General features: G+C 36.8%; 1 protein-coding gene across 1 annotated transcript in view; it reads right to left on the bottom strand.

Annotated features, from left to right (window-relative positions):
- Positions 1-247: 247 nt before the first annotated feature.
- Positions 248-15480, bottom strand: part of CPLANE1 (ciliogenesis and planar polarity effector complex subunit 1) — a 57784-nt gene continuing 42551 nt past the window's right edge. The window contains exons 40-52 of the mRNA XM_084305126.1: positions 15081-15193; positions 14680-14878; positions 14178-14419; positions 12741-12834; positions 11507-11665; positions 9997-10030; positions 6740-6905; positions 5078-5139; positions 4332-4496; positions 2636-2748; positions 2208-2291; positions 661-830; positions 248-497 (exon numbers count right to left, since the gene is read on the bottom strand). Coding sequence (XP_084161252.1) covers positions 357-497; positions 661-830; positions 2208-2291; positions 2636-2748; positions 4332-4496; positions 5078-5139; positions 6740-6905; positions 9997-10030; positions 11507-11665; positions 12741-12834; positions 14178-14419; positions 14680-14878; positions 15081-15193 — 1742 coding nt within the window. The 3' untranslated portion in view covers positions 248-356. The remainder of the gene's footprint in view (positions 498-660; positions 831-2207; positions 2292-2635; positions 2749-4331; positions 4497-5077; positions 5140-6739; positions 6906-9996; positions 10031-11506; positions 11666-12740; positions 12835-14177; positions 14420-14679; positions 14879-15080; positions 15194-15480) is intronic.

Raw genomic sequence — 15480 nt, forward strand, 5'->3', positions numbered from 1 at the left:
GTAATGTTAAATATTAAATACAAATGTAAAACAGCTGTGCAGTGTTCTAAAATAGAACAAAACTTTTTGTGTTTGAGGGGCAAAATATCTGACCCAGATCTTTTTTTTTTTATTAAGACCACAGGTCTGCATTTACCAACTATATTTAGTTGTTGTTGAGTTGAAGACATATTAGAAAGCAAACTACAAATTAAGGAATTGAATTTCATCCAGACATGACAGCAAGCAGTGAGTTTCTGTGCCACTTAGGAGATAATCAATAAAAGCCTTGATCCATTTTAAGTAGACCAGTGATTATTAAAAACCAAAAACACCAGCAATTGTCTTGAAAGTGTGCAACGGCTGAAAAATTTTGTTCATGTGTCTTCCACATCTGCTACCATAGCCTCAACTGCATTCCAATCCAGTTTGCTGAGGATACTCTCTGTGCTTTCAGAAACATCATCGGTGTTGTTAACGCCAACAGGAAAGAAACTAGCAGTATGATGTGCAGAGTCCTGTTGGAGGAAAAGAAGATGAGCTGAAATGCTGCGTATCATTCTTGGACAAATCCCACCCATACACTTTGAACAGAGAACCACATTTTAAGTACAGCAGAAGTAAAGGACCAGGGCTACACAGCAGGTATCACAACATTCCTAGAACAAGCAGACCTCTTACCTGAAACAAGGTGTCATGAGTATCTTGAAGTATTCTTTGGATGTCGTCAGGCACAGTCCAAGGGCTTTCTATATCTCGATCAGACTCATGATCAAGATCTTCTGTCTGAACTGCTGTGGCAACATGTGGAGGCTTTTGTTTTGGTGTTCTGCTGACTCTGTGCTCAGCAGCTGAGGAGAAAACAAACCAACAATAATATTGTAACATTTCTTCCTATTTTGCATGTCTATAAACTACTCCAAGAACAGAAGCTCTAAGTTCTAAGAAGTGAAAATGTGTGTAAGCACACGTAACAACAGTATGCTGTTTGATCTTGAACTGATGTGGAGGCTAGAAGATGCTGCTGACCCCTCCAAGGCTCACCCTGTCTTTCCAGTGCAGAACATGAAGTTGAGTAAGACTACAGTAGTAGCATCCAGATTCTGAAGTGCAATCCCTCAAAAGGGACATTGCTCCTTATTTAGCAGAGGACTAAAACTACATACAACTCAGACTTTAAATAAAAAAATATACGCGCACCTTAGTAGACAGAGTTTTAGTGAAACCCTTAGCAGCGATGAGATGTATCAGAGAAACACAGTCAAGAAGGTGACATGAAATCAGAGACAGATCAACTTTTAGAATGAGCTTAAAGAGAGTGTTTGAACAGAGAATGATTTTCCACAGATGAGTGAACGATTTAGGAAAAATGCCTTGTTGCTTTGCCACTGCTTCTCTCCCTTTCCTGCACTGACAACAAATAAACTGGCATGTGGCTAGCCTAATAGGTTTTCTATTTTGCCACTATCCTAACTCTGGTGTAGGCTAGAATGAAATCTACCCACAGTATTTCCTTAGTTTCAGACTTAATAAACTCTTTCCTGAATCTTGTTCTGTCTTTTCAGAAATTCTGCTTGTGTAATCAAGTCTTGCATATTTTAAAGAATGTGATTAGGAGGAAACATTTATGTGAAGAAACTCTTCTGTGGATCCAGACCTATGCAGATAGACATAAACGAAAAAGGATCACTACAATTTTAAAAATTTATATTTTTTAAAGCAAGTTCAGTCCAATTCTTCCACTAACATTATGTCAACAAAAACCTGAAAACAAACCTCAAATAGATAAGCTACGGAGGGACAGCAAAGAGAATTCTTAGTTTACAGAGCTCAGAAAGTAAGCAGGATAGAAAGGTAAGGAAGTAGCACAATATCTGTATACTGTACTGCTAATGCTCTGTGGGTTTTAGTTGAAAAAAAGAGCCGAGTCTCATGTTTTCCTAATGACTGTTTCAGGGAATCACTGAAACCCGGCACATATGCTTTAGGAATCTTGAAACTGCCATCTGGCTAAAACCTTTCAGAAGATTAACAGGGGCAATTAAAATATTTCATAAACCCCAAATAAAAACTGTTTATATGTGGCAAAAAAAAGGAACTTTCATTTTTGTAAAAGTAATGCTGTATCTGAGGCCTCTGTTGTGTAAATCCTATCCAGGCATGCACATGTATCTTATTTTTCCACTGCATTATGTAGCTGAACAGCACTATGTAATTTTGTAACTTACAGCATCTGGAATTAACAGGACAGTTTGCAGTATTTCTCATTTTTCCTCTGACTGTACTTTTCTGTAAAAGTATAGTTCCATGTCCTGGAAATACAAAGGAACATTTCCAGTATTAGATGCAATAGGCCAAATCTACCCAAAGATGCTTCAAAATTTTCATCTGTGAAATTGCTTCCTGGATTACACAGTACTCTTGCTATAGCAAAATTAAGCTATTTTGGATTTAGAAAGAGATGACAAGGAAAGGTAACATCTATCATTTGAAATGTCAAAGAGAACACACCTTCAAAATACCGAGGACAAGAAACTGCCAGCACTTTGAGTATGATTTTCTACATGGGTATTAAAACTCCTCACTACCAAAATCCAGTAGTCACTTTTAAAAAGATCTGCAGTATGTGCCTTCATTAAGGCAGTTCTGTTCTTACCCTTAGGCTGTTTTAAACCAAGAGTTGGGGTGAAATGGTGATCTTTTTGGCCAAAGCTGGGTTTGGCAGCAGCTCTGCTCCTTTCTGAAAGAACATGACTCTTTGGATGCCCTCTAAAGCAAGAAAAAGAATACAACACACACAAATATGTACCGTTTATTATTCATCCACACAAACTGCATCTCACAGAGCATATTAAGACAAGGCAGAAAGGGCACACAAATCACAGCCCAGTTAGCTGAGCTCTGTCAACATTACACAGTGCTTGTTGGGCCAGTAAGCCCCAACAGAGTCCAAAGTGCAGTGAAGGCAACCAAATTAGCTTTACAAAGAACCAGTTTAGGTCTAACAAAAAACTTTAATTTAACAGAAGTTACTGCCATTCCTAAGGTGGCTTTCTGTATGACTTCCCATAGCGCTTCTGATTTTGGTAGGGGTGGTACCATTAAACCATTACACACCAGGAGGCTCTGTACAGCACTGACTACATTCAGATGAATGATCTATCCTGGAACTTTACCTATTTAAAAAGAATGCAGAAATATTCCAGAAATAAGTCCAGAATTTACAGGATTATCTGAACTGTACCCATTTCCTCCTATTAGTCTGGAAAACAAAGTTGTAGAGGTAGAAAAATAATACTGCAATATACACCTGTATGATGTACCAAGTCCAGAGGAGAAACAAAGATGCTCGGAGAACTGGAGCACCTCTCCTGTGTAGACAGGCTGACAAGTTGGGGTTGTTCAGCCTGGAGAAGAGAAGGCTCCGGGGAGACCTTACAGAGGCCTTCCAGTACCTAAAGGGGGCCTGCAGGAAAGCTGGGGAGGGACTCTGTCAGGGAGCGGAGTAACAGGACAAGATAGAATGGCTTTAAACTAAAAGAGAGTAGATTTAGATTAGACACTAGGAAGAAATTGTTTCCTGTGAGTGTGGTGAGGCACTGGAACAAGTTGTCCAGGGAAACTGTGGCTGCCCCATCCCTGGAAGTGCTCAAGGCCAGGCTGCATGGGGCTTTGGGCACCCTGGTCTGGTGGGAGGTGTCCCTGCCCATGGCAGGGGGTTGGAGCTAGATAGTCTTTAAGGTTCCTTCCAACCCAAACCATTCTGTGATTCTCTATATATGTGACATTGAAGCCATCAAGAAGAATATATTTACCAATTTGTAATACTCATACATCACCATCTCTTCAGAAGGTAATAAGGACCTGTGTTCAAAACAAAGAATAACTAAAACTCTAGACAAATTGATGTCCTAAACTAAAAAGGAAGACAGTAAATTAAGAGTTTACCAAAACACTAATTTATTTAGTCTATGTGTGTGCACAGTAGTATTTTTGTTTTCTTCTTGCTTGTTACTGGATGCTACTGAGATCATTACCTATGTTATTGGGTATATTCCAGGTACCTGATTGCTGCTGAGTGGAACGGGTTAGGACATTGACTATAGCTCTGACTCTAGAGCTGGCTCATTCTGTGCTCCAAAAGGCGTTTTTAAGGCTCCCTCCAGGATTTGCTCTGGCACTTTTAAGAAGATACAGGAAGCCAAGACTCCTCTGATCCAGCCAAAGTGTATCTTTGATTCTGCCAGAACATAAAGCTTCTCTCATGCTAATCCCTATAACAAGCACTACAAGTTGCAGACAAACGTGAAGCCAAAAACATTAGTATACGGCTAATGCTTAAAATTCATTACCCTCTAGCAGTCATCATGTGCCTTTTTTTACACTCTTGAGGTGATCTTGTCCTGGACAATGGTCTGTGTTCACTTGCAGGTAACACCAATGTTTCAGATAACATTTCATTCATCAGAGAAAGTGCTTGTGACACTCTCATACTGTGATGTTCAGATAACAGCACTCTGTGGAAAAATGGAACCATGATATTATGTATTAACTCGTATTACCACTCATTGTTCCTTCCCATAGCAGGGAGGTTGGAACTAGATGATCTTTAAGGTCCTTTCCAACCGAAAGCATTTTATAGTTCTATGATTTAACTGCAGCTGGGTTGTGAGGCTTGTAAGTCTACTTTGTAACAAAAAAAAAAAAAGTCATATTTTTACAGTTTCAGAGAACATGTACTAACCCTTTCAAGATAATCTGCAAAAAGCTAAAGCATTTATTAATAATAGTTTTGACAGAAAGCATGAGTCAGTGTTGCCAAAATCATGTATGTATGTATGTATACATATATGCATATATGTACATACATATAAATAAATAAATAAATATACATGTTTGGAAAGTGAAAAATACAGGCAAGGATGAAAAGTGTTCAGACATGTCCTAAATAGTAATGCAGACATGAATTGTTTGCACTTTTTGTTGAAATTCCATTTGTCTCTGAAATTTCACACAGACAAGGTAGTTAAAACTACCTCTTCTTAGGACTAGAAAATTGGTAATAAGAATTCCAAAAGTTACCTATATAGCAACTTACTTGTCTTTTTCTTCCTTCTTCTTCCTGAATATTTTAATATCCTTTGAAGTAGGACTACAATGCTGTGGAAGAAAGTACAACAATCATTAACTTATTTTGTATTGTGGTCTCATTCCATTCCGTCAATCTCAAAATTTAAATCTACCTGACCTGAAAGTTACCATTTAAAACACTCTCCAGAATGAAAAACAATGTGAAAGCATATGGCCCTAACCATGGGATTCAGTTAAGATTGCCCCTATAAACTTCCAAGCTCTAAAAATACATTGAAAGCCTGCAGTTCCACATTCCATAGCTCATGCTTTAATCCTAAAATTTCATCCCTGTCAGGCCCAAAATTTGTCCTTGCACTCAGCTTCCTAAAAACCAGTTATTTTCTTGAAAGTAATTAATTTAAAAAATCAGGACAGGGTTGCACTTTGTTCTGTTTGCTGGAGTACAATTAAAAAAAAAAAACAAAAAAACAAACAGAACTGAGACTTTGTCCATCTAATGAATTCCAGGGAAAAGTCTGTAACGGAAGCACCAAGTATATATTTACGGGTTGACTACACAGGAGAGGGAGAGAAGTACAGGTAAGACAATGCACATTTTCTTTGCATCACTTCTTTTCACACATGTACAAAAGAGAAGTCTGGGACAACTCTGATGACACCTGCTATTGCTTCTTACCATCAATAGAAAACCATGTATTAAAGGGGAAGTCTTTGCATGTTACGTATTTGCTCCTCAGGAGTTAAACCTAGCATAGCTTCACCCTGAAAGAATTTACAGCAAGTTTATCAGTAAAAAGTATGGGATGCAATTGCTAGTGCTAGGTTTCATCTCCTATAAACCTGGAGACTCCCTCTACTCAGCTGTGTCTTTTCAGGTCCTGAAAGTATCTAGGTGACAAATGCTTTTTTTATGACTTAATACAGGTTGGGAAACTATTTCTGAACTACTTTTAACCTTTGTTTTCTTCAGTTATTCCAGCACAGTGCAGCTCTGAAGAGATGCATCACACCATAAATGTGATTCTATTAATTAAAATTAAAAAAAAAAAAAATCTGGAAGGGAAGGAATTGTTTTCTGAGCCTGTGTTGAAAACAGCATTTGAGAAAGAAAATCCATTAAATACTTAAGATGGTCTGACATTTCTGCTGACCCTCCATAATTGCACAAATATGTGTGTGTATTAAGGACAAGAATGGCTGACCTCAATATTTTATCACTGTCTCATTGTCATAACAGATGTTACCTTTTGAACTCTGTTTTTTAAACTCATTGTTTTTTATGGTTTTTTTTTTGTGGAGTGGTGGTATATGAAACAAGACTTAAACATATCTTCATAACTCCTGTAGCTCCCAGTCCCTAACAAAATGCATCTTTTATTGGTGAATGTTAAAGCTGTCTCCATTACAGTTAGCGGTCAACAAAGCCTGAATCTTGACCTTGGGGTCAGGTCATAATTGCCACCAACATTACTGAAGACTGTGAGGAACTGTGGTGCATTTGCTCACTGATCACTTCTAACATGCATACAGCCAGTTGCAATAAAATAAAATGTATACAAAAAGCAAAATTAAAATGGGGAAAAAATACTGACAGCCTTTATCTAACCTAATCTGAACAACTATGCAATATATAACAGTTACTCTTTAAGATACCCGTTGTTCCTACCATATTCTTTCTTAAATTGAATGGATTATGCTCTTTCTGTCTTTGTTCATCAAGTTTCTTCACATATTCTCTCATTCTTTCCCTTTGCTTTCTTTTCATCCATGCTCGTATCTCTTTCTTCTCCTTTTCTGTTTTTTTAGAATGTCCGGTAGCAGAATCATGAATCCTGAAAGCACATGTATATGAGAAATAACCTAGCATGTTCTTTAAATTGCAAACAATGACAACCACACATGACAAAAAAATACTGCAATCCATTCAAAATTCTGACTCAATTCTGAAATTTCCCACATGGGAAACTCTTCTGTAAAATTCTACTTCATATAAATATTGGTATGCAAGTAATTTCCAAGATGTTTCCTAAAACTTTTCTTCTCTTTGGTAGTTGCATTCAGACAATAGCACTGAAATGGTTGAGGAGATGTTGACTACATCAAGGGTAGAGAGGCCTTGCAGAGAGATCTTGACAAATCAGAGAGCTGGGCAATCCCCAACAATATGGAAGTTCAACAAGAGCAAGTGCCGGATCCTGTACCTGGGACAGGGCAACAACCCTGGATGCATGTACGCACTTGTGGGACGAGAGGCTGGAGAGCAGCCCCGCAGAAAGGGATCTGGGGCTTCTCATCAACATCAAGTTGAACATGAGCCAGCAGGGTGCCCTGGCAGCCAAAAGGACCAAACATGCCCTGGGGTGCATCAGGCACAGCACTGCTAGCTGGCTGAGGGAAGGGATTGTCCTGCTCTGTTCTGCACTGCTTCAGCCTCACCTCCAGTACCGTGTCTGGTTTGGGTGTCACAGTATAGGAAGAACATAAAACTGTTAGAGAGTGCCCAAAAGAGGGGCACTGTTAGAGAGTGCCCAAAGGAGGGCTGCAGGGGAGGTGAAAGGTCTGCAGGGCAAAGCGTATGGGCAGCTAAGGCCCCTTGGTTTGTTCATCCCCGAGCAGAGCAGGCTGAGGGGAGGCCTCATGGCAGCCTGCAGCTCCCTCACGAGGGGAGCGGAGGGGCAGGCGCTGAGCTCTGCTCTCTGGGGACAGCGATGGGACCCGAGGGAACAGCATGGAGCTGGGACAGGGGAGGGTCAGGCTGGGGGTTAGGGAAAGGTTCTGCACCCAGAGGGTGGTTGGGCACTGGGACAGGCTCCCCAGGAAAGTAATCATAGCATCAAGCCTGCTGGAGTTAAAGAAATGTTTGGACATGTTATCATCCTCAACAGCTGTAATTTTGCCTTGTAAGGAATTAATATTATAAACAGGAGTAGGAAACAGTTGCAATTTCAATCTATATCAGGAAAGAACACAGATGATTTTATAACTAATAGCCAGAAAGGCAGAGAAATCTCCAGCATGGAGGCAAGAATGACCAGCTCGAGTTCCGAAGCTGCTTTGCCACTGTCAGGAAATTTCTATTTTGTCTATCAGAACTGCTTTAGAAGGCTCCTGTCCTTGGCTGAGCTGATTCTGATGTCTGTAGAGACTTGTACTCCAATTTGTCACTTGCAGAAGGAACTAGTGAGTAGGAAGGAAATAATCTTAAAACCAAGAATTAAAAACAAACAAACAAAACCACAATTGGCACTTTAGACAATAATGGATAGTAAAACAGTGGTCATTAAACGGTTCTATTATGAATGAGTCCCATTGACACCAACTCAACTCACATGCTTGCTTCCATTGTTTACAGGGTGTATGCTATGAGAAGAATAACTGGGGTTAAAATTATTTGACCAACAGATAATGAAAAACAGACATTATTACCTAGAGATTTTCTTAGCTGCCATTTTTGCATCCACTGGAGAGATGTTACCTTCTACTACAACACCACTAACGATGTCAGTAACACCATTCAAATCAGTAATTTGCAAGGGATCTTCTAAAAAACTCAAAGTTAGGCAGCAGAAAAAATGTTACTGATTTGAAATAGAATATACCTGTAAGAAAAGCTAAAATCCTTCCTATTACGCTCAAAATGAGAATACTCAGGTTATTTTACCAGAATCCTTTAGATCATTTTCTTTCTCCTACATCTGACTGTGTTAGTGCAAACAAGGAATACATTGGTAACATGTATAGATGTACCATTTTTAAAAAGTTACAAGCTATCACCTTAGCTTCACTGCCAGTATGTGTATTTCCACCAAATTTCTCCCTAAGGTGAATGGGGCAGAATGAGTGAGACCTGACTAACTATTCAAAGATAGGTCTGAATAAATCATCAAGAAACATGGTCCCAGAGACAGACTGCCTGACCTCCACACGGCTAGTACAGAGTAGGCTAAAACTGGCAACTCAGAAAGCCAGGAGCATGTGAAGATGAAGCTGTGGGGTGCTGCCTGTCTCAGGAACCCCAGCTCTCAACTTTCAAACCCAGCTCTCTAAGCAAGGATCAGTGCGAGTGAGAGAATGGTTTTACCTAAATTCTGCTCATTTCTACCCTCTCTTTTAATCAGTTGCTTTCAATATAAACTAAATCATATGTAGTTTACCATTACATGCTACAGTAAATTCAAAAGACTCCTTTGGGTAAAATCACCATCTACTCAAATTTATTGCCTCATACGTATCCTCCACGTTATGCAATCACTCCCTAATCTGCATTCACAGCACAAAACAAGCATTTTGACTTTAAATATTTATATAATATACTCAGGCATTTGTTCTACTGCTATGCTTGAAGAAAAACTTGATAAGGGTAGGTAAGTAACTGAGCAAAATGACCAGGAAGAAAGGGAAGCCAGCTACTGTTTCCTACTGCAAAGCTGAATCTAGAAGATTAAAGCAGTTAGCAACAAAAAAAAAAATGTATGTCAGCCCATTTTACCTAATGCATAAGATCAACCCAGTTTTGAAGTCTTCAGTATGATGCTTCACATTTTTGATACAGTAACTCCCCAAAAACTTTCTAGTGAGAGCTTGCCTCAGTAGATGACTATTAGCAGCAGTTACATGCACTCATTCAAAACCAGTATTCTGCAGATAGGAGGAATAATAAACGTGCATAGACATTAGCAGCATCTACATTAACAGTTCTGTTACTTGCAACTAGAAAGCAACTTTCAATGCTTCTGCAGATTTCGTGTTAAACACATGTAACAGGCACTGCTGACGTCAGAACAAATGCCTCAAACTAATTAACACAAAAGCTTTCATCCATTTTCAAATAAATGCCTAAATTTTTATGATACAGTTCCACCTGGACAATTCCTTTCTTAGTAGTAAATAAATTTTCAACAAAACCAGTGTCAAAATACATACCTATCATCACATAGTTCTCCACTTACGAGAAAGCCTGAAACAGAAACATCCTTTGTTAATAAAAATCTTGCACTTGTACACAGGCTAATAACATATGTTAAACAGCCTGTGGGATAGTATGTATCAAACTGAATGTGCTGACATTAAAAATAAACTAATTACATACTTAGGCCTAATAATCTGTGTGATAGCATGTCATCTACTACCAGATTAACAGACAGTCATCAGAGAACATTTATTCATTTATTAACTTGACTGACAGAGGTAGTTTTGCTTTGAAGACAAGGGCACTACAGTAAGTTTTCAGCCCTGCCCCAATGAGGCTAATGAGTTCCAACTAATTGGAACTGATCTGTTCCAATTAATTGTACAACTTTTTATGGAAAATGAATGAGTTCCACTTACCTTAAAAAGCCAGGGTAAGAACTGCTGGAATTCAAGAAATGTCACTAAATAACAGCATGGCTGTCTTGGAAGCAAGAGCACTATCATCTTCCTAAATTAATCAGTAATCTCTCAAAAAATTCCAGTTGCAACTCAGAATCACCTAGAGCTTTCTTAGCTTGCAAGTAACAAGTTTATACTTAAAGAGGAAAACTATAAATGTATTATTTTTTATAAAATTTATGTGTCTGTGAAGATCATTTGATATTTAATTCTGCTATATGCAGATACAGGAACCATGTTTTAACTCTTTATTAAGATGTGACAGTCAAATACATGTTTGTCTGTAAAAAATATATATAATTTTTAGAAGCTTGAAAACAAACAATACAGGCAACATATGGATAAATATGATATCTTACACTTTTAAACATCAAGAATAGGGAGTACGGATTTTTACTCCTTCTCTAACGCTACTGTAGTCTTCAGACTTGCAAAAATCAACATACTGCCAGCTTGCAAAATGAAATGGGACCTCATAATATAACATTTTAGGACCTAAACAGTAGTTACCATATAGTGATAACAAAAAACATTTATTTTTCTGATGTGGGCTGGGTTTAATTGAAATTTCATCTCTCAAACACAGAAAGATGCCAGAGATGATAAAGACAGCTTTGGGAGGAATGTATGGGTGTTCTGTGGTACTGTGCCTATTTAAGACTCAGGGTAACACTTAAGTAAATGACTACAAATCAGCACAGTGAAGAGTTTCTGAAAAAGACCTAAAGTTATTCATTTTCTTTCAATAACAGGGTGAAATCAAGTGCAAGTGTAATGCACTGCCAAACTATGTTCATAACTGAGGGATACTGTATTGCCAGGTGACAAATAAACTTATTATCAGTGCACATCCATGAAGCCTATTCTAAATAATGCAATCTAGAAAGGCTGGAAAATATGCTAACCAGAATAACAAATATCCACAAGAATAAACATCCATGAACTGACGTTTATGAGCTCACTGGCATTACATAACAGCAACAAGGAAGTACTACAACAGAAAGAAAGGGATTGCTTATTTTTAAATGGAAGAAAAGGGAAAAATAAACTTTAAAAATTATACCAGAAGATGACTTCATGCCACCAGGAAAGTTAGAAGCAGAGGCTGTAGAAGCAGAAGAGCACAATTCCAATGCAGTATAATTGGGTACAGGATGTTCAGGTCTTAAGCTCTCCTTTTCATCACCCCCATCTTCAGAAATCATGGCCCTTACATAATGTTCTGATCCAATTAAAAAAAAGTAATTAATACAGGCCAATGGAAAAAACAAATAAACAAACAAAAAACCCAATCACTTTTATATGTTAGTGGCATATTTAGTTTACGTGTCCAGCCCAAAACAATTTTAAGTTATAATTTTCAACAGCTTAATACACTTACTGAGAGATCAGTCATACCTTCCTATGAAGGTGCTCTACGAGAACTGCAGTATATGTACCAGACCTGCACATACGAACAAAAAGACTAAACTTTGAATTACTTTGTGTAAGGCTAATGGACATCTTAAATATAATCTTATGTATAAATACAGATATAGCCACAACTTAGTTCTACCACTTGGCTTTGCATTAAGTTCGTAAGTAGATTAAACTGTTTTGGTATGAATGTAAAATGGACCTGAAACATGTACCCCTAACACATTCCTCCTTGGCACAGTATAGTATCTGTAAGTAAATATGTAACATATAGTCAATTTTATATTTATATATATATATACCTATATATTTATATTATATATATTTATTTATATTTTTATATATATTTGTATTTATCTATCTATCTATAAATATTCAGTGAATCAATCCTAGCAGCCAGTTGAGCTGATATAAGCTTTAAACATAACCAGAAGATATTATAACTACATAGCCACCAGAGAGTCATGTAAAAAGTATTTGCCTTATATACACAGGGAAAACTGAACAAATTTCGTATCCTTTTATATCAGCAAACAAAGCCCTCAAAAGCACCATATTTGATTTTAGGATATAACTGAAATATGTACTATCTTTAAAATCCTTTGCTTAGGTCCTGCATTATGGTTTTGGAAAAGACCAAATGCATTCAAATGTTGTTTCAAAATGTTCAAATATTGTTTCAAATGTTTCAAACATTCAAGCAGTATCCATAATGTTACTCAAATTCTCTACCTTTGTTTTTTTGTCCTCTCTTGTTTTTGTTTTTTTTTTTCATATTTAGGTAACACTTTTCAGAATTGCATTAAACTTCATGGTTAAAAAAAAAGTAAGTTTAATATACAATCCAAAATTTACTCTCCTTCTGTTGACTGTACACATACCATCACAATTGACACTAGCAACTTCAGAGAATGAAGGATGAGCATTAATGTCTGATTTGGCGGCCATTTCAAAATCTTCTATTATTTTCATTAGCTATAAATGAAACACAAAAACTAAGTAACAATATCATCTCCAAAGCATTTATGAGATTTACATAGCAGATATTCATGCAAAGTTTGCTTTAAACATTTTTTTTCCTCAGAATCTTATAATCATCAGGATTATAGTATTTCAAGTAGATATACTTTGTCTAAAGAGTTTGATCTTCTGGAACATTGCTTTGAGAAAAAGATATGAACTGTATTATTCCTGTGAATTTTTAATCCTATTAATCACATTCTATTTTATAAATAGGTGAACTTTCCTAATATATCTTATCTGGAAAACATAGAAATAAAAATATTTCCACATTCTTCCTAAGTCAGAATTTTCCTGAAGTTGAAAAATAGAAAGTGAAAAATAAAACTGACTAAGCTAAGTTGAGACATTCTACTGATCATTTTTACAAAGAACAAGTGGAGGAAGGATAGAAGTGATTAAATAATCCAACATAATGTAGTAACTGTGTGTAGGTGACACAATGAGGTCCTATATTTCTGTAACAATTTGGGAGAGCAAGCAATGGACACTATTCGTTTGAATTACTATACAAAAAAGATGCTTTGTAATTGCAGAGTGATACTGAATTCATTCTGCATTAAGCCAGGTCTGATGTGCAAAAATCTTTTTTCTTCACTCAGTACATAAAATAAGAACCTATTGGCTCATGCTTAGAACAGTTACTCCCACTTTGCTTTAAATTTGATTAAGAAGTTGAAGTAGTTGAAGTAATATGAAGAAATAATTGCCAATATTCGCCACTTTGCAAATGCGTAAAGTCAGCCCCATCTGAAGTTTTAGTCAAATTAAAAACTAGATGTAGAATTAATAAGCCAGAGTCCGTTCAAAAGTTTTAACATCAGACTTTTGTCATGACCTAACAAACTAGTAATACTTGAATTATGTAAGATCATATGAACACATTATGTCCAAAATGCACTTATTTTACATGTATATTTAGATTTATAAGGATATTAAAAATGCAAATATTTGATTAAATCAATGGGAACATTTTCCAGAATTAGTCACATAATATTCTGCAGGGGCAAAACTTTGCCAAACCTTTGATCTCCAACTGAGCCCATAATCTTGTGCTATTTCGCTTTCCCACTTAAAGGGAAATTAACATCACCATTCTGGCCAGCATTTGGATCACTGTAAGCAACCATGTCTACCAACAAATACAGCACTAAGTGGAAAAGAACAGTACTTTTTTCTCACTCAATAAATACTATGCAATTTTGAAATATATTATTTGAAAATTTAGATTTTGTCTTTAGTTAAATGAAATAAAAAGTACACCATTTCAGACACAACAGTTAGCAGTCTGAACTCACCATTTTGGTATTTCTGAAATCCTCTTCCATATTTTCTGTTATATTCTGCAGCATCTGTAATTGCATATCCATTTCTTGCTGCTTTGTGGAAAAGTGTTCTTTGTTAACTACTTTAGACAGCAGCCCTGAAGATGGAAAAGTTCTGGCATCCTCATGTACTACGTTCCATGTTACACTGTCTCTAGAAGAAAATGGTTTATCCTCCTTTTGCACTTGGCTTGACATATCTTTAGGATGATTGTCTAGAAGGAAAAGAGTGCATGAACATCATCAAGTAAACTGCAAACATTTAAGTACTGCAAATAATTAGGCATAGCTGTGCTATACATAGTACATTATAGCAGGCAGGAATCAGCACAAAAGTCAAATTTATAAATGTTTTGACGTATAAGAAAACAAGTAGGAGGTGACTTGGGGAAGGCTGAGTATTTTCTGTAGGGAGGTAAGATATTATAATAAAAATGTGTACCTTTTTTTCTGATTTAAGCATACAATGGTTTACCTTTCTTCTGTAGCGGCTCAGGTGGAATTGCATTAGTAACAGAAGCTGCCCTGTGGTGAAGTTCTGCAGTAGATGGAATTTCAAACTTCTCAATTTGCTCTGTAGTACCTATATCTTCTGCTGACTCAGGTATCATGGGTAAATCATTAAGGACGTCACTATCTTCAATGTCGATCACACTGATATATTCATGTTCACTCTAAATAAGAGCAAGATAAGGAAGAATTATACAGCGTGTGTTTTGAGCAGTACATTTTAATCATTTCCTGTGCTTACTCTTCCCACTTTGAGTTGAGACTTCCTGTTTCAGAGACAAAATGACTACAAACTTCCCCACAGTATTACACAACTGACATAAGGCAAATGGTACATTTAAACCATGTTTAAATTGGGCCACTAACCAAGTCAGGTGCATCAGGCAGAAAGGATGGTAAAGGTTTCTCCTCCACGTCACTGGGGAACCTCGGGGTTAAATACATGTCTGATGGTAATAACTCAGGGACACTAGATGATTCTATGGGAAAATAATAATAGTCAGCATTATATTTGCAGTAAAAGCCATGGAACTCTAGAAAACTATTTGGAAATAGGTCTGAATTCTCTAAATGACAAGATAAGCTTTGATTAGCTTTTCTCTTAAATGAGAATAAAAAACATAAATCAATATATTTCTTTAGTGTTTGCTTCTAACAAAATTGATCACTAGTTATTTTTCATTTTGGTGATAAATTAGCAGAAAAATACTCAAATCAGAGTATCGTGCTGCAGTATAAATTGCTATTCATTTCCAATTCTATCTTA

This window comes from Netta rufina, assembly GCF_964035555.1.
Source record: "Netta rufina genome assembly, chromosome: Z".
Taxonomy (NCBI): Eukaryota; Metazoa; Chordata; class Aves; order Anseriformes; family Anatidae; genus Netta; species Netta rufina.